The 20,603-nt window shown below is 43.8% G+C and overlaps 1 protein-coding gene across 3 annotated transcripts in view; it reads left to right on the forward strand.

Moving 5' to 3' along the window:
* The window catches only part of SFMBT2 (Scm like with four mbt domains 2), an 819,725-nt gene that overhangs the window by 357,099 nt on the left and 442,023 nt on the right, over window positions 1-20,603 (forward strand). For 2 of the 3 annotated variants that reach the window (XM_085653540.1, XM_085653541.1), the window contains exon 5: window positions 6,028-6,093. The exons of the other annotated variant lie outside the window; for it this stretch is intronic. In XM_085653540.1, the coding sequence (XP_085509666.1) occupies window positions 6,028-6,093 (66 nt within the window). The remainder of the gene's footprint in view (window positions 1-6,027; window positions 6,094-20,603) is intronic. 3 annotated transcript variants of the gene reach the window in all.

Raw genomic sequence — 20,603 nt, forward strand, 5'->3', positions numbered from 1 at the left:
TTTAAGGATTCGCAGCATACGAGTGAGGAAGAGCCGGGTGAGGCTCTGTCCACGGTCAATGATCCTCCTAGAAGTCTGAGTTGGGACAGCGAGTGCGCTGCTGCTTCTGTCGACCCACGGTGATAACCGGAAGTCACCTGACTCTTCCTCACTCGTACGCTGCGAATCCTTAACTACGTGGATTTCGGGTCCATTAATCACCTTGTTACTCGCCTTTTTGAAACACCAATCCCATACAGCTGGGACGGATGTACAACCAGCGGAGAGATCGATCAACTTTCAGCTATCTCGCCGAATAGCCCTGAAGAAGTCTTGGGTCTTCCACCCTGACGAAACACGTGTTTGCTGGGCAATCAATCTTCATTAAACACAGAGAACACATGATACTTTGAGTGTTCCTCTTATATATTATTTGTTTGATTGTTTTTTGTCGTGGTTTTCCCAATATCTCATAAAATCATAGACGCAGAATTTGCTCTGCATATCACTACAACGTGTCCACTGGCATCCTGTATAGAAATTTGTTGATCTTATGTCTGTTGAGGGGTTCAGGATTATCCCCCCGCCTGTAGCACCGTATTATACTAAGAACCTCTTCCCACTGACATACACACGAGCAGGCACATCGCATACCGCACCGATCCAAACCCTTTCTTTGCATTTACCTATTAGATCAGAATGGGACATTTTCTTTATTGCCAACACAACTAAAAGCATGCTTCAAACATGTGTCTATAAAATTAAGTTGACATTTGGATACAGATTTGAGTAGCCCAGAAGAGAGAAATGACGTTTTAGTAAAATCCGCTATTATAAAATGTCCGCAACAATATTTGGCATGGAATTTGCTGCATGCGGTTAGGAGTTTTTTGCACTTTGCTAAGGCTAACCCTGCTTCCATTAATGTTTTAACTTCTAAATCGTATGGTATTTCTAATGTTTGTAATCTATGCCAAATTAAAAGACAGGATCTGAATCATGTCTTATTTGTCCAGCCCTATTGTTATGTCGAAAAAAGTTTCTGAGATATTTTTTTTTAATGTTTTGCGTACAAACTACAGTGGAGGCTCTCCAATTGTTATATGATCATCCTAATGATATTTTCTGTTTCCAAGATTTTAGCTTTTTAAAATCTTTTTTTAATTTGTATTGAACATTCTATTGTGAATCTTCGGCCTTCCTATCTGTTAATTTTTGATGGCATAAATTGTGGGTAGCACTTTGTTTTAAGATCCATTACCTATTTGTTTTATTTGTCTATGTTTTTTTCTATATGTGGACCTACTAGGTGTTCCAAAATGTGAAATAAAAACCTTGTAAAAAGGCTTCTCTGTATTGTCTCAACTTATGGGCATAACCTAGAGCAACAAGTGGATAATAGACAACTTTATTTAGAAACCTAGATACTACTACTAGACGGCTATTTTCTCTAAGCAGCATCTCATATGACCTACCCTTAGTTAGCACCTCCGGGGAGAACCCTCTAAATAGGGCAACCTTTAAACAACTGAATCTATACTGGAAGGTGATGCACCAGCTGCTGTTGCAAGATGGCAAGCAGTATGTGCAGAAAAAGGGGTCGTGGGTCACAGTTACAACAAACAGATGCTGCACCGTCAATACCCAGCATGGGATACATGCCTTTGACAGAGGACGACCATGGGATGGAGCTAGGCAGTTCCTGTCAGAAGCCGTTTTTTTCAACTAACCATTTTGTTTTAGCGGTGCTAAAACAATACTATGCAAATAAACGAGCATCAGGAATGCCAATAGGTCTGTCTTGCATTTTAGTTATAAGCCAGAGTTATGGTTTTTACAGTGATCGATTATATAAGGCATTTACCTGCTCTACCAATATTTGCCTGGTTTGGTTTGCCAGAAAGCTGTTTCTACACTGCTGGGCATTTCATTCTGCCTAGGCTGCTAGTTTACTTGTTTTCCGGTGGGTCACATCAGTCCAGGTGGGACTAACAATAGTGGATGAATGACTAAGTTAATTACTGAATGGGTGAGCAACTAGTTGGATAAGATGGAGAGAGGATAGCTAAGTGAATGGTTGCGTGAGTTTTAATGAGTTGATGAGTGAGTATGAGTGGGTGACTAATGAAAGATTGAGTGAAAGGGTGTGCGGGTGAGTTGAATGGGTTGGTGAATTAGACTGGGAGAGGAGGCTTTAGCAGTTGCTCCTCCTCTATGGTAGCCATGTGAGGCCCAGTGCGAAAGCTAGTTATTCAAGCCCAAGGAGCCGAAAGGGCAAGCCAAGGCCAAAAGCACCCCAGGTGCTGCATGATGTTCCGGTGCCTCGGGAGATGCTCTTGTGGTCAGTGCCCAAGTCATTGTCAAATATGGGCTCTATTTTGCATGAGACCAAGCCCTTCACTGTTCTACCATCTCAGAGAAGTGGCTATAGAAGCTGCGGGGTCAGAAGAGGTACAAGACCCACAAAGAGAGTGGATGGTTACAGTCCAGCTTATAGACTGCAGATGCTGAAATCCTTTTGTGCCCGTCTTTAGCACCAGACAGCTTAAGCTTTCTGTTGACATACCTACTCATGGGCTAATGCGTTCTTCCATCAGTCTGAATCATCTGTGTTTGCTGGTGAGCAAACCCGTAATAAACTGGAGAAGACTAAACGAAGATTAGATTCCATCATTTGGAAAATAGTAGAGAATAAATAGAAAATGAGTTATTAGCTTGCATACGGTTTTGGAATCTTGCTTCGCCTTTGCAAAGAAAGGTGAAGTCTCTTTAAGCTGCGCAGGAACTTTAGTTAAAGAAGGCCAAACATTGATATGACTGTTAGTAAATCTTTTCTGTCAGAAGACTCACTATTGTGTGAAACTCAGAACTCATTTTTTACTTAACTGTCACGTGACACACTAAGAGGCATTTCTCAATCAATCAATCCGCATTTGTAAAGTGCAGCACTCTCACCCCTAGGCATATCTGGGCACTTAATGTGCTGTGTCTCTATCAAAAACCAAGGTCTTGAGTTTCTTTCTGAAGTCTGTTAGGGAGGGTGCTGTTCAGAGGTGGAGGAGCGAGTCATTCCAGGTCTTGGCAGCGATGTAGAAGGAGCAGCCCCCGCTACGGCTGTGACGAATGCAGGGTGTATCTGGCAAGGCGAGTGAGGCAGAGTGCAGGTGTCTTGTGGGTAGGTGGAAGTTCAGTCGATTGTTGATGTAGTATGGTCCTTGATCATGTAGAGCTTTCTATGCGTGCATGAGGCTCTTGAACTGGATGGGGAGCCAGTGGAGGTCTCTGAGGTTAGGGGTGATGTGGGTCCATTTGGGGAGGTCCAGGATGAGTCTGGTTGGTGTGTTCTGTATGGTCTGAAGGCTTTTGAGGAGCTGGGTGGAATATTTGGCATAGAGAGCGTAGCCATAATCGAGGCGGCTGGTGATGAAGGCCTGAGTGATGGTCTTTCTGGTGTTAGTTGGGATCCATCTGAAGATTCTGCATAGGAAGCGAAGGGCTTGGAAGTAGGAGGAGGCAACTGCTATTGACTTGTTGTTTCATGATAAGTCAGCTGTCGAAGATGATGCCGAGGTTGTGTGCCTGGCCTGTCAGTGTGGGTGTTTGAGCTCTGCTGGCCATCAGCTGTGGCCCCATATGGGGCTGTTCTTCCCGATGAGCAGTACTTCTGTTTTGTCAGAGTTGAGTTTCAGGCAATGGTCTCTCATCCATTTGGCTACGTTGGTCATGATTGTGTGGAAGGTGAATTTGGAGTTGGAGGGGTCCTTGGTGAGTGAGAGGATTAGTTGGGTGTCACATGCATCGGAGACTATGTTGAGTTTGTGGGATCTGACGGTGTCTGCTAGGGGGGGTCATGTAGATATTGAACAATATGGGGCTGAGGGATGATCCTTGGGGTACGCTGCATAGGATGTCCTCGAGTGAAGAGGTGAAGGGAGGTAGTCGGATGCTTTGTGTGCGCCCTGAGATGATTGAGGCAATCCACTTGAGGGCATTTTGCTGTATGCCAGCGTTGTGGAGTCTGTTGATGAGGGTGTGGTGGGAGACTGTGTCTAACGCAGCACAGAGGTTGAGGAGGATCAGGGCCACAGTTATCAGCAGTTAACCCCTTCAGCGCTGCGCGGATTCCCCCACGGTGCTGAAGGGTTCGAGCGCGGGCGGGGCCATGACGGAACGGTTCCGTCATGAGCACAGCTCAACCGATGCTCATGACGGAATCGTTCCGTCATGAGCATGGAAGGGGTTAAGGAGAGTTCTGATGTTGTCTTTGGTGGCAATTGGCACAGTCTCAGTGCTGTGGTTGGCATGGAATCCTGATTATGAGGCGTCCAGTAGGTGGTTTTCTTCCAGGTGTTTGGTGAGCTGTTAGTTGATGGCTTTCTCAGGGTACTTTGGCTGGGTAGGGGAGCAGGGAGATCGGGGTTGGCAGAGGTTTTCTTTAGGAGGGGTCTGACCTTTGCGTGTTCCCATCTGTCCGTGAAGGTTGCCATGGAGATGGAGGCGTTGAGGATGCTCGTGAGTTCCATGCTGATAGGGTTGGTTCTGAGGTTGAAGAGATGGCGTGGGCAAGGGCTGGTGGGTGCTCCTGAGTGGATGGATGACATGATTGCTGTGGTGGTGGTCTGAGTGATGAGCGGAATCCAGGTGGTTATTGTTTGGCTGGTGTTGGCTGGTTGATTGAGGTTGTCGAGGTTGAGAGTGGTGGGTTGGTGGTCGAAGTTGTTGTAGATAGGTGGATGGTGTTCTCAGTGGCTGTGGGGTTGGAGAATTCCTTGACAATTTTGAAGAGTTCCTTCATGTAGTTGGCTGCGAAGTCGATGCAGTCGGTGATTGCTGCTCTCTTAGCTTCCTTGAGGCGCAGGTGGTGGTTGCTGAGGGCGCCTTTGTCAGCAGCTTTGTTGGAACAGTCCTTGGTTATGCACCATCGCTTCTCGTGTCGGTAGCAGTTACGCTTGGTGGTTCTGAGCTCTGGGGAGTACCAGCTGGCTTGTTTTGAGGTTTTGCTGGGTTTTGCTGGTTTCAGCGGAGCGAATCTGTTGGCGGATTTGGTGATCCACGCAGAGATATTCTGGATGGCCTAGTCGAGGTCTGCTGAAGTTTTGGGTTGTGTGTTGCTGAGGGCCTGTATCTATTGATACGTCATATAACTATACAATAATATAAATGAGTGGGGATAGGGGTGAGCAAATAGACTGTGGCGGAATAACATACGTGTACGGAATAGACAGCTGACCCACAATAGCCAATGGCTGAAAGGGGATTTTATGAAGCACCTTTCTCCATCCCTATTTATCTAAATGAATGTTGTGTGGTATGTTTGGATTGGTGAGTGTTGTGTGTAATTACATGAGCCCCCACCAGACAACTAAAGCTGTCTGTAGACGAGGCCTAAAAAGAATACTTGCAGTGTTACAATGAGGGAGTTGGTGTGGAAATGTAAATAACGCACAATACAAAAAAAATGCAATGTAGAAAGTCAAGCTCAACGTTTGATCATGTTTCAATTGACAGACCTGTTTTAATCCATTTTAGCACAAAGTGTTCAATATTGTGGTTGCAACCGAAAATACATTATATATATATATATATATATATATATATATATATATATATATATATATATATATATATATATATATATATATATATATATATATATATATATATATATATATATATTTATATTTAAAGACATAGACAGCAGGTGATTAGTTCCACTCATTGTTTCTTTAGAACATTTCTGATCCTGAAAGTCTTATTCTAGTTTCCAGTTCAACATAGTATCACAGAAAGTGGCCTCTTGAGGGTATCGGTTGAGAGACCTGCATGGTTGCAGTTCAAAGGCCCTAAAAAATCTAAATGTCCTCGCTTAAAATAGGCCTCCCCATTTAATAATACCTGTAATATGCATCGCATGTTAGCATCACTCCCAGACTGATTGGTCCTTCTCAGAGAGTAGTAGATATTTGTAGACCCCATCTTGCCCTTTGTCAATAGTGACCACTTCGGTCCATAAAAAAATTGTAAGTTGGGTATTTTTTGTTTTTGTAGCCGCTGTAGGTGCGATTGTGATCCAGCATCTCCAGCGTTCCCATGTTTCAAAGACATCAGCAATTGGTGAGTATCACAAAATAGGAAAGCCCTCCACTAACACTACCACAACTTGTTTGATGCACAGCCATTTCAGATGTTTATGTCTATAAAAGGATGATGAAGGGGCATGCTAGCAGACAGAGCACAGGCATGGATGGTGAGCATTATAATATCAGTAAAATATCTCAGGTGGGCCAGATATCATCAAGACACAAGCTGCTCTGTGTAATGTGTAAAAACATCATTCAGTTATTTTATAGAATACCTTTCCAATTAGAATTCTGACATCATAAGTACCAGAGAGTAGAGAAAGAACCACACCTGTGTAAGTCACTCACACCTGAGATGGGACGAGATGTAATCTATGGAAGGCAAAGTGTAATTATACAGTATGGAGAGCTACTTTCACTCTGGCAGGGAGAAACTGACTGCTTGGATATCTTAGGAAATAGAAAGTTCTATTTGTTTTAGGGTGCAATTTTATGGAATGGTACTTTATGCAACTCTGTGGCATTCCAATAATAACCTTATTCAGATTATAGCTACACATTCTAATACCGAAACATTTAAGAAACTGCTTTCAGTTCTAAGGGTGGCATGTCACTCAGATGTTGATACTAAACTGGAAAGGTCACCAAATCTGCAAGAGACTGCTGTTAGCACAGTTCAAATGCTAGCTATGTAAGAAACATCCTACTGAGAAATGATTTTAGTGACGGGAGGAATGCTTGAATAAATCTCAGTCCCTGATAATTTCTCTGGGTCCTGCACAATTACCAGTAGCTGAGATTAATTAAATCATCCAACCGCTTACTTTTTAGGTCAAATCTGTCTGGTTTGCTAAAGACTTGTTGTGGACATTCTGAAAGCTTGCTTGGGAATACACTCTGCCCATTGCTTACCATTGGCTTTGTATTTCGTAACTCACAGTTGTTTGCTTTCTATTTGCTGGCTTTATTTGGTTTAGGCTAACAGTCCCTCCTGTGAAGGATAGCCTATTTCCGGTATTCTTCCATGAGTGCTCTCTTTCTTTAACCATCCCTTTAAATCTTGTTTTTATCTTGCCACATTTGCTGTGCATTCAAAGGCCAAATGTCAGGCTCTTACTTCGGAGAGAGCTTGGCATTTACTTTTCTTTGTCTCACATCAAAGTGAGAGGATTTATGTGACAATCTTGCTGTTAAAGAAAAGGCTTTTTTCTAGCACACAAGAAAATCTAAAAGTCTCTAAATTAGATGTGCAGATATTTTAGATTATATCAGAATTAGGAAAGCACCAACAAAGCAATTTTTTTTTGTAATTCTGAGGTGTGGTGGAAACAATGTGTGTTGTCTGAAATAGCAGTGTGCTGCCACTCCATGCATTCTCCACACTACATCACTCCACTCTACTGTACGACATGCCACTCCATTCTACAGCGATCCACTCCACTCTATCACTTGCCACTCCATGATATGCCACTCCACTCTGACATGCAACACCACCGAACCGATACTCTGTGATATGCCACTCCATGCCATGCTGCTCCACTCTGACATGCCACTCCACTTTACTTCATGACATGCCACTGCACTCCACTCTATGACACGGCTCTCCACTCTACTTTACAACATGCCAGTCCACTCATCGCCACTCTATTCTAAGACACTCTATGACACGCCACTCAATGCTACACCATTAAACTCTACACCATTTCACTGTATGCCACTGACAATCCCCTCTACTCTGACACTCCCCTCCATTCTGTGCCCTTCTACTCTGCACCCATCCACTCAGCACCTGATGATCTGCTACACAACACTCTACGCCCCTCCACTCTTAAACATTCTACTCTGACACTTTATTCTAATCTACGCTATGCCACTCCACAACACTTTACTCCACTCTGCTCTATGCTACTTCACTCCACTCTACGCCCCTCCACTGTACGACACTCTATGCCACTCCAGTATACAACACTCTACTCTATGCCACTTTACAACACTCCACTTCACTCTACGCCTCTCCACTTTACTCCACGTTACTCCACTGTACTCTGACACACTAATTCACTCTACTCCATGATACTCTACAACACTCTTTAGTACTCTATTCCACTCCATTCTACTACACTCTACTCTAAGCCACTCCGTTCCACGCCACTCCGTTCCATGACACTCCTCTCTATGCTACTCCACCTTATACCCCTTCACTCTACGACACTTTATAACCCTCCACTCTACTCCTCTCCACTCTACTCCCTCAATGACACAGTTTGCCACTCTATTCTGTGACATTCTACTCCACTCTATGCCACTCAACATTAGAACAATCTACTCCACTCTATGCCACTCTAGTCTACGATGTTGTACTCCATGACATTGTACTCCACTGTACTCTCTCTCTATGCCACTCCACGCCACTATATGCTACTACACTCCACAAAACACTACTCCACTGTATACCACTCTACTCCACTCAATGCGGTAAGGTGTTGACGGTGGGCGGTAAGGTGTTGACAGTGGCAGAGTCTCCCCTGATGCGCTAGATGCCAGCAAGCGCTGCAGGAAGTATATTGGACTTAGTGGAAGGGTCAGCGCTGTTCAAATCATATTGGAATGACATTTTAAAAATCACGAACCTTTGTTTTAAAAACGCTACAGTAAACTGATTAATAGTGTATTAATCTCCCACTTACTCGCACAGAGCTGGTAGGGAAGTCTGGGCTCAGTTGCCAGCCTGTACGCCTCGGTCCGACTCGGTGATTGTAGCCGTTGAGCGGAGGGCGGACAGGCAGACCGAGCTACTTCTACATTACGAGCGGTTAGCGCTCTAGCGTTTCGAGCTGCGAGCTGCGAGGACTACAAAGGCAGCGAGGAACGGCGGGCTCTGGGCGGTAAGGTGTTGACGGTGGCAGAGTCTCCCCTGATCCGCTAGATGCCAGCAAGCGCTGCAGGAAGTATATTGGACTTAGTGGAAGGGTCAGCACTGTTCAAATCATATTAGAATGATATTTTAAAAATCACGAACCTTTGTTTTAAAAACGCTACAGTAAACTGATTAATAGTGTATTAATCTCCCACTTACTCGCACAGAGCTGGTAGGGAAGTCTGGGGTCAGTTGCCAGCCTGTACGCCTCGGTCGACTTGGTGATTGTAGCCGTTGAGCGGAGGGCGGACAGGCAGACCCAGCTACTTCTGCATTACGAGCGGTTAGCGCTCTAGCGTTTCGAGCTGCGAGCTGCGAGGACTACAAAGGCTGCTCGTCACTCTGAGCGCGCAGCGGTCGCGCGCAGGGGTGTGCCTAAGAACGCGCCTAAGACAAGCCAAAGAGAAGCCCGCCTGCGCCCGTCCGCCACGGGACGAGGCTAGGGGCTATAGGATATGGCCCTCATATCTGCTCGCCCCGCTGACCAGATCATACCCCGGGTAAGATATTCATCACTGGAGCTACTACGTATTTGGACGCCACCGCTCCAGGGTTGCTCAGGAGGAGGAGGAGTACCTCCAGAGGGACCATTTGCATGTCGCAAATGTCAATATCAAGCCCTTCATTGTCATTTGCTTTGTATTCCACATCATATCATTACCCGAAAAATAGTCTCACAGGGCCTGTTAAAAAGCAGAAACCTTTTGTGCAACATCAGATCACTGTCTAAACATTACAGTGAAGTATGGGACATGATTTTCTCGGTGCAACCGGAACTCTGCTATCTGACAGAAACCTGGCTAAAACCCCACTCGGTCCCAGCTATTACATTAGGGATTCCAGAAGGCTACAAAATAGTCAGGTTAGATCGTCCAGCTAAGATTGGGGGAGGTATTGCGATTGTATATAAAAACAACCTATCGATCACCATTTTAGAAGAAATGAGTATTCCAGAGCTAGAAATTCTGGTTTTTAAAATCTGCATCTCTAATAAAATTAGCTGTAAAGGGGCACTAGTGTATCGTCCCCCAGGTCCCTTTAACATCTTATTGCTGGAGATATTAGCTAGACACATTGACTCTGAGAATGAATTTATACTCTTAGGAGACTTCAATGTGCACAGTGACCTGAAGGATAATGGAGATGCACAGTCCTTACTGACCGATCTTTCTTTGTTTGGACTAACTCATATGAACACTGGTCCTACACACTTAGCAGGTCACACCCTGGACCTCATTGTTACTAATAAATCTACCACCATGACATGTGTTCCTCCAACACAAGTAAATTGGACAGATCATTTTGTTCTGGAATTCCATACCTCCCATCCAGGTAAAGCCCCCTCGCAGGTGCAAATCTTTCCTACTAGAGGCAGGCAATGGCATAAGGTCTCCCCTGAAGTATTCCAGGAGCAATTTACTGTACCTCTCATTGGCTCTGCAGATGATGTTGATACGGTTTTAGCCAATTATAATCAGGCCATTCTTAAATCGGTCGATTGCATTGCCCCTATGAAAGCGTTTAAACCACGCCTAGCTCGTAAACAAGAAGCATGGTTTTCGGAGCATTTAAAATCACTTAAACAACTGGCTAGAAAGCTAGAAAGGGTGTGGAGAACGACCCATGGTGAAACTGACAGGAATCATTATTGGGCAGCTCTCACCACCTATCACAAAGAAATTCGATGTGCCCGAAAAGCTCATATAGAGTCTCTTCTCTCTGCCGCAGGAAATACTCCCAGGATTCTATACCAAACCCTCCAGTCGTTTGTGAAACCAGCTGCTTGCGAAACTTCTGAACTAGCATCACAACAACTATGCAACGAAGTCGCTCAGTTTTTCACCAACAAAATAAATAGGATACATGATGACATTACTAGATCCAATCTATCCATCACAGGAGATACGCCCTCACTCTGGGAAGAAGGAAAAGAATTAGGATCGATGGCCTTGGACTCCTTTCCCCCCATCTCCCTGGTAGAGACTGAATGCTATTTAGGCCAGATTAAGAGTGGGAGCCCCTCAGACATCATCCCGGCCAGAATTGTACCGATAGTAGGTAAGATTCTTAGCCCACAGATTCAATGTCTTGTGAATCTCTCTTTGATGGAGGGTCAAGTTCCTAGGGAATGGAAGAAAGCATTAGTAAGGCCTATCAGGAAAAACCCCTCCATTCCCTGGACTGATATGTCTAATCTTAGGCCTATCTCCCTACTTCCTTTTTTGGGCAAACTTATAGAGAAACACGTCAATAAACATGTATCAAACTATATTGAACAGACTGGTAGGCTAGACAGCTCTCAGTTTGGCTTTAGACCAAAACATAGTACCGAATCTGCCCTGTTATCGGTGACAGATGATCTTCACATGTACCAGGACAGAGGATATTCTGTTATCCTGGTACTATTAGATTTGTCGGCAGCGTTCGATACGATATCCCATAAAATCTTAATCGAACGCTTGACTATGATCGGCATTGAGAGCACAGCACTAGCCTGGTTAAAGAGTTTTTTATCTAACCGTACCCAAGCTGTCAACATGGGCTCATTTCGGTCGATTGAGACTTGCATCACGAAGGGGGTGCCACAGGGCTCCTGTCTGAGCCCGACTCTTTTTAACATCTATGTGGCACCCCTGGCCAGAATTCTTTTTTTTTTTTTTGAAGAATCCTTTATTACACATTAAAGAGATCCAAACAAGGGCCTACAACCACACGGGCCGGCCGCTAGAAAGCTCGGGAGCCAGCAAGGCAACTCCATACATTCAAATAAGTCAGAAGCAAGAGCTCCCGAAAGTTCAAAAGCACATATAACAGACCGCGGCCATAGTCCAAGGGCAATCGAAAAGAACGGTTTCATATTTTCTAAAAAAAGAAAAAGAAAAGAAAGACCCACAATAACACACAAACAAGGCAATGAGAGTCCGAAATGGCATCGTGCGCTCCCCAGGACGGGGGAAGATCCATATTATCTAGAATAACTCTTGACAGGAGGTGGTAGTGGGGGGCGGCGGGAAAGGGGACAAAGCATGCACAATTACGTAGAATGTGCGGCTAGGGGGACAAAGCGACGTCGACCTCTCGCGGCAGAGGCGGAGCACAGATATTCCCACGATAGGAATTCCATGGACCCCACACCTTAGTCCACCTCCCAGGCTTGCCTCTCGCCACATACACCGTCTTCTCCCTGAACATACACCAATCCATATTCTCCTTCCATACCGAAATCGTAGGCGGCCTCGGGAAGCCCCACAACTGTGCGATATTGCGCTTAGCCACCATGTACCCCAGAGTCACCCACTGTGTCTGCGCCGCGTTATAGTCATTTGGTTTCCAGACATTCAGCAAACACCTCCTGGCCTCTGGTAACAAAGCGACATGCGTGACTTCCTCCATTACAGTATGCACCCCGTTCCAAAATCGTACAACCTCCGAACATTCCCATAGGATATGAAGAAAGGTACCCAACAAGCCACAGCCACGCTTACACAGTCCATCCCTCGAATAACCCATACGTATCAAACCCAGCCCTGTGACATACACTCTATGGAGTATCTTCAGCTGCACAAATCTAAGGCGGGCCGGGATCGCCACCTCTTTCGGGGAGGCCACCGCCGATACCCAATCCTCATCGTCCAGTTCCAATCCGTCGGCCGACCACGCCTCCCGCAGATGGGTCAGCAAGTCCGTACGATCATTAATAAGTTTTTTGTAAATCAGGGAAATAGTGCTGTCGGGCACCTGGCCAGAATTCTGAGAGACTTTGGGTTCATCCCCGTCTCCTACGCGGATGATACCCAGCTCTTATTCCCTTTCAAAAAGCTCACACATGAAGTGAAGACGGCCTTTTCCGAAGGCATGAAGGCTGTGGCAAATTGGATGACATCGAACTATCTCCAATGCAATGTAAATAAGACCGAAGTTGTGCTTTTTGGGGAGGTAAGAACGTTGTGGACACCGGACTGGTGGCCATGTGAGCTTGGCCAAGTGCCAGAACCTAAACAGGTAGTAAAAAACCTAGGGGTTCGTCTCGATCGAGAGCTCACTTTCAAACAACATGGCAACTGGGTGGTTGGCCAATGTTTCCATGTTATTGGACTCCTACGAAAAGTCTTTCCAATTTTACCGGACTCCATCAGAAAAACCCTGGTACAGGCACTAGTGTTGAGTCGCCTGGATTACTGCAATGGACTTTTGCTGTCAGCCAATGAGAGTGTCCTAGCAAAACTCCAGGTGATACAAAATACTGCAGCGAGGCTTGTGCTGAACGCCCCTCCAAGAACGCCATCAAAGCCCCTCCTGGATAAATTACACTGGCTTTCAGTCCGCAAGAGAATACATTTTAAGACTTGTTGTCTGATCCATAAGAGCCTACATGGATGTGGACCTTCCCATTGGAAGGATAAATTTATCCCATACAATCCCACACGTTCTCTCAGGTCAAGTAGCCAACTTTTATTGAAAATACCAATCACAAAGAAGGTCAGACAAGGTGGTAAAGCTCTTTCGGTTGTCGGACCAACTTTGTGGAATAAACTTCCTCTTGAGCTCAGGCAATGTCCAGAACATCTTAATTTTAGAAAAAAACTCAAAACACTTTTATTTTAATTGAATTGAGCTGTATGCTAATCTGTTGCTGCTGGTTTCTCTTTCTTTCTATTTTTCTTTTCTGAGCGCAGAGATACTCTGTATAGAGTCGATTCTAGCGCGTTACAAACTATAAATAAATAAATAAATAAAATAAATGACTATCTGCCCCCTCCATAACATTCTGTGACACTCCATTCTATGACACTCTACTCTACAACACTCTATTTCACTGTACACAACTCCCTCTATGCCACTCTATGCCACTTTACTTCACACCACTTCACGACACCCTACGCAATTAACTTTTGACCATGCTGAACAGCAGCAATGCTGGCGTACAACATAGCTAAAACACATTGCAAAGCCAATAGCTTTTGCTTAGGCGAGACCCATTGGTATTGCCAATGCTTGTTTGTATTGATCAATGAGATCCCCAAAGTGCTACGAGTAGATCCATACATTGGTTAATGTGCATTAGGTCTCAAGCAGCATATCGCTGATGAGGCTCATCAAGGCCAAAACCGGAAACAGGTATTTATGTTTCCATTCAGAGAGGATTCCGCCTAGAATTGCGTAATTTTTACAATTTCTACTGGAACATGGTCCAATCTGATATGACTAAGGTTGGTCCCGGTGTGGAACTGCACAGTGCACAAAAACAGATGGACTGAAATCCAGCGCCAACCACTTACCACTACCTAAATGAATGCACGTATTCTACCCAATTCATTTTTGTTTTTCTTTGGTATAGAAGGCCGGAGCAAAAAAGTATGAGCTAATAAATGTATTTGCTTTTTGAGGTTTAAAAATATTTGTAAAACATATTTAGTTTCATTTTCCTTTTTCCATCTTGACTTCTTGGCTGAAAAATGCATGGTTAAAAAGCTTGTGTTATAATTTTTTTTATTGTTACAATGTGGACAAATTTAGGGAATTTGCATTATATTTTATGATTTGCAGGATTCTTATTCTGTCACTGATTGGCAAAATGGCTGCTTCACCAGAATCTTTTCTCATAAGTTACCACCCGTAAAAGGACACATGCAAAATATTTGTTGCTTACATTTTTCAGATAACCGTGGAAACTGTTGGTACTGTGTGGTTGGTTAGGGGGAAAAGCATGATACACCACTTTCCACCTGACAATATATCATAAGGGACATCTACAGCCATCACTAACTTTTTAGACAAAAAGCACTTTCAATACTGGAACATTTGATCTCCTACTTTCAATGTTAAATGCAGAACCACAAGCCCCAGTATTTAACATGATGCTGGTTGAAAAAACCGGTTGGAAATAAAGTGTTAAACTTGGTTTTGTACCTCTTGACAACTATTAAGAGGAACCTGATAACAGCACTCTTTCAATGTTGGCAAGCGAGGAAAGCATAACACGCTGGGAAAGCATGTCTAAACAATCAAGTTTAAAATGTAAAGATGCAACTGTAGCAGGTGTAACTCAAATGATTATTAAATTTGCAATGTACCATGTTGTGCGGAAGATCGCCAAATTAACGCATTTCATAATGTTTCGGTGGAATTTGTTGAATGGCATCTAACTGTGCACAGTCGTTGAATTTGCAATATTTGTAGATACCAAATTATTAAGCGATGAATAGTCCTTTAAGTATTTACTACACAAACAATGAAGAGTAAGAGTGGGAAAGGCAGTGAACTTGAGAGAGAGAATGACCGAGTAGAGTTTGGCTGAGTGTGTTAAAGTGATGCACAACACAAAAAGCTATGAGTAGCAGAGTTTAACATAAGTTCATTTCACACTCTGCAAAAGGGGAGAGCATCCAGTGTCATTTGAAGGATTTTGTGGTCTCAGGGAAAGGCATATTTTGAGGGCCCCTGTTTAGACCAACTTTGAATATTCTTACCCATTTTCTGCTTATTTAAACCCGCAAGATGTCTGCGAAAAAACTTTCAGAAACTGGGTCACACAAAGCCGGTGAAATTTGTCTTTCTGGGGTCTCCAGAAATCCTGAAGATGACACTGAGCAGACAAAGTTCACTTTCCCCGGGCACACTTCGAAGGTGGGGGTCCTTGGCAGTTGCCCTTCTGCCTATACCTGAAAGCATCTTTGAGAGCAGCATATGAATTGCATTATTCTTGCTTGTTGTATAGGCACAAAAAAAAAAGAAACATGTTTCACTAACTCAGTAAAGACATTTACATGTATCTATAGAGGTCATGCTACAGTAATACTGATAAAATCTGTTTTCAAAGTTTAAATATAACAATGGAAAAACACTAAGGAAATTGATAAAAAATTAATTTTAAAAATAAAAAGCCCTAAACTTGATAACATCATGCATAAGCATAATACAACATAACAATACAAACCCTACCAATAGAAACAACAGGACAATTCACTAAATAAATTGCGATATTAGTGGGAGCTATTGATTAAATAATAAAAGAATCATGTTAGCTGTAACTGATATTCAATGGCATGCAGGTTTTTTACTTCTATTTGAACTAGGGGTGGGCAATAAACTTTGCTCAACCGGTGGAGTACTCAGAGTTTTGCCCACTCTGTGTTCTGCTTGGAAAGCGGAGTTCCGGCAAATCTCAGTCAATTGCCATTTGGCAGACTTTTTTCAGGCATGCAGCTTACCAACGTTAAGTTGACGAGCAAGAATTTGCATCCCCTATCGTGATTTTCAGGCACTAGAACGCTTCCCAGCGAGATGTCTCAATGCGGGCGGTCGTGGCATGTCACAATCATTTGCGTTGAGAAAGCTGCCACTCAAGTTGAATATGTACTCGAGTGGAAGAAAGAAGCAGCGGCCCCTGGTGCACCGCATGGTGCTGTTAGCTGTGATTTTACGGCACAGAACAAGCTCCCAAGGCTAAAAATCAGCACAAGCAGCACGACATGCCGAATTCCGGCCGCTCGCGGAACTCTGTGAAATCTCAAAGATTTTATGCAACTGTGAAACGCGCGAGTTCCACCCACCTTCAATTTAATCCTCCCGCAATGCTCCTGTTTTTGGACATACATTTGAATGCTAAGCATCAAGAATGATCAGGTATAGCTAAAGTAAAAAAAAAAAAAACTTTAAACAGGGAAAATGTATGAAACCGTGCTCTGCACGTGCTGACATTAGCATCTTCTGGTGGCCCTTAATAACTTTGACAGGTGCAGCGCCATAGTCTGAACAAATGCATGCCTGTACATGCAAAACCTTTTAACGGATATTGGTTTGTAGCTCTGTAATGAGTATGTACAAATGCAATGGAAACTCAAGAATGAACACACATTTTATCATTTTTTAAAGTTAACCTTCAACTTTATCTTGCATCTTTTTCTCAATAAAATATCAATGTAACAGTCAGGTTTCATATTGAAAACAGCCCAAACAGAAGGAGATGATGGACAGAGCGCTGAAACATTTCTGACACTCACCCCCAGTCACAGATCTGGTTTGAATCCATCATGGTTCTTTAGCTGACTTTGCCACCCCAGTTTAGACCCAGTCAAATGCAAATCAGTCTTAACCCTGTCCCTCATGGGAACAGTCCAGCCCGAACTGCCAAGCCAGGTCTTCCCTGGAAAGTATACACACATCCTGGGACTGTCTCCTTGTGTTTGCTTCATATTGAAAACATCATTGCTTTGAAAGTTTGCTCCACAGACATCATAAGTAGGGCCTCTAGTCAGTTTTGCCACATTGTCGAATACAGCTTAATTTTTACCAATGCAAGTTTAGAAAATGATCTTTCAACACTTGCAAAAACATAGTTATCACCTTTCTCATGACGTTGTATGCTGCCGAACAAGGTTTGTTTAATAATGCAGAAGTTCATAATTTGAATTTTGAGTACCATCCTTGCATACACTGTCACTGTTCATTAACACCATTTCTATATTTAGTTCATCATGAGGAACAATCACAAAATTCTGTAACCAGCTGGATATCCTATGTTGAAGTATGCTTCTTGAAAAGAATATTTTAAATGATTGCACATGAGAGACAATGTCCTGCGCGAACCTCTGTCTGAGTCCCAGAGAGTATTGTTAACCACTTCATTCTAGTCTATGGTAACCTATAAAGCGCCTGGCTACCCACAGAAGGCCTCCCAGGACTACATTTCAGATTGAAGCCAGGCAAAGATCCTAACATGAGTGCTCAAACAGTCAAGTCTTAAGGGATTTCCTGAGTGTAAGTTCATTACGGGAATTCCGGAGCGTAAGCAGAAGAGAGTTCCATAGTTTAGCAGCAAGAAGGGAGATGGAAAGACCACCACTGCTGCTTTTATGGGGTCTGGGAATTATGGCTGAATAGGCAGCTGAGGACCTAAAATGTCGCTTGTATTGGACGAGATGACACAGCAGACTTGGACCCTTGTTGTTAAAAGCACAGAACTTTGGACTGGATGCTTTTTTGATAGGAAGCCAATGAGGTTTTACCAAAGATGTGAACACAGACTGGTATCGATTGAGAGATACACAGATATAGTACATGTCCATAGTCGAGGCTGAATGTGATCAGGGCCTGGACTACAGTTTCATGGTTCAACATTGACAAAATTCCCAGAATGTTCTTAGAATGCCAAAACATCCCACAGACAGCTTCCTCGCCTGAACTTCAAATGACAACTTATCGTCATGCAAATTCCTAGATTTTTAATGAGCATTTTAGGCTGAGGCCTTACGGTATTTGGCCAGCACTTAGGAGTCCAGAAATTTAGATTGGTACCTACTATCATAACCAGCGTATTTCCACCATTAAGTTTTAAACAACAGTTTAACCATCCACTTAGCACCTGCTGTGATGCATTCCCTTATCTGAGCTGCTTTCAATGGATGTTCTGGGTTTAAGGAGATGAACAGCTGGCTACCATCCGCATAAGATACTAGATTAAGACAAAAGAACTGTACAATATGTGCTAACTGTGAAACATAGACATTGAACAAGGTGGGTCTCAGTTCATAAACCTCCTTCTTTAAGTTTTCAATTTTTTTAGAAAAGGAATGTTCATTTATTTTTTTTACAGAGTTTTATATAGCGCGAACCTGACCCAAATCAGTTATCAGAGCACTTTACACAGCACCAGTTGCATTACATGAGGACACATTCATTTTTGTTAGGCACGGGGAAATTAAGTGATTTGCCCAGAATCATAGGATGTTCAGCGTCATTGCCGAGACTCGAACCCAGTTCCCCAGATTCGAGGTCGATCGCCCTAGCTGTTAGGCCAGCTCCTCTCATTGCTCAGGTTACTCTCATTCCTGACACTCACTTTTCTGTTCCTCAACTCTGGTACCAGGATTCCTGCTGCTTCACATTGCTGTTCAAAGTTGTCAAATAAAATCATCATAACATTCCAGTATATCTTGAATAAATGACTTTAGGGTGACTATTGAGGTGGAGGATCTAGTGCACAAGACCGAATCGGGTTTCCGCCCCCAGTACCGCATGGAATCGGTGCTGCTGCTAGCATCCGAGTTTCATAGACGTATCATTGATGGGGCAAAACTGTGCAGCTGATAATGCAGGACTTAAGGTCAGCTTCCGACACTGTATCCCATGGCCTTCCGCTTGAACAGCTATGGAAATACGGTGTAGATGAGATGGCTCTGCAATGGCTGGCCTTTTTCTCACAGAACTGCACCTTTCAGGTGGTTCAACAACCTTTCTCATCTGAGGTTTTTTCACTTCGAAAGGGGGACCCTCAGGGCTCGGCACTGAGCCCTACGTTATTTAAACTCTTCATGCGCCCCCAGCAGATGTCATTGAGCGGTACAGCTTTTGCATCGTGTCGTGTGCCGATGACACGCAGCTCATTATCACTGTCTCAGGAAGAGGGAGCTTCTGTGGCTCGGCTCAGACCCTGCCTGTTTGAACTAGCAGAGTGAATGGATCACAGCTGCCTCAAGCTAAATGTCGGATAAACTGAGGTTCTCATTCTAGGAAAGCAACCATCTGTCTGGTCACCTCATGGTTGCCAAATGTACTTGAACCAGTTCCCAAGCCGAAAGTGAAGAACCTAGGCAGTTGGTTTGATGCTAATCTATCATTAGACAGCCAGATCACCAGCCTCGCGGGAAAATGATTTGGAATCCTAAAAACATTGAACAAGATCATGTGCCTTCTCCCTGAAGCTACAAGGAAATCAGTAGTCCAGGCACTGGTTATGTCCAGACTAGAGTAACATCTTATATCTTGGGTCCTTACAAGGCAGGTCGAGAAACCTCAGAGGGAGCAGAACATGGCTGCACCTCTGCTGCTGAATCTCCCGAGGCGCTCTGCCATGGGACCAGTGCTTGCCAAACTACATTGGCTCCCTCTGAGTAAGAGTGTCCTTTAAAGCTATGTGCTTCTGCAATAAACGTTTGACTACGTGACCGACACCTCTGGTGAAGCCTTACCGCCCCAGCAAAAGTCTTAGGGCTGCAGGAGCCGCATTTACCATGATCCCCATTGTGAAAAAAGCATGCATGGAAGGCTGCCTCTGTGGAACATCATGCCTTTGGTTTTGAGACAGGAACAGTCAGAATTAGGTTTTTGTGCGAAACTTAAAACATGGCTTTTTAGGCACATTTAGGGCCTGCCGACTGTGTATATAGGTTCTGTACTGGAGAAGGAATTCCTAGCATGGGGACACTCTGGAAGGGGTAACCAGGTGCTTTCTAAATCACTTATTTATATTATTATTATTATTATTATTGAATGATTAAAAGAATGAAGATTCTGCCTGGCCATTTATAATTGCGTATTCGCTTTATTAAGAGCATGGAGGAGAGGTCTCATCGTGGTGAGCCAGGAAAGAAAATGAAATGGCTGTGGTGTTGTCAGTAAACCTGCTGCTTGAGCATCCTTTTTTGCTGCAAGTTGTGGTGTCGTCGGCCTCTTTCAAACCTGCCTCAAGTCCCTTAACATTGGGTTCCACAGTATTTACATCCTCTGCTCTGCAAGACCACAATGTCCAGAGCACTTATTTTAGTAACAAAACTGCTAGTCTAGGGGATTTATGGACATTTTTGAGAATTCTATGGTAAGTTCTGCTGCCCTCTGTGAAATTACAT

Source organism: Triturus cristatus, chromosome 4_1 (assembly GCF_964204655.1).
Source record: "Triturus cristatus chromosome 4_1, aTriCri1.1, whole genome shotgun sequence".
Classification (NCBI taxonomy): Eukaryota; Metazoa; Chordata; class Amphibia; order Caudata; family Salamandridae; genus Triturus; species Triturus cristatus.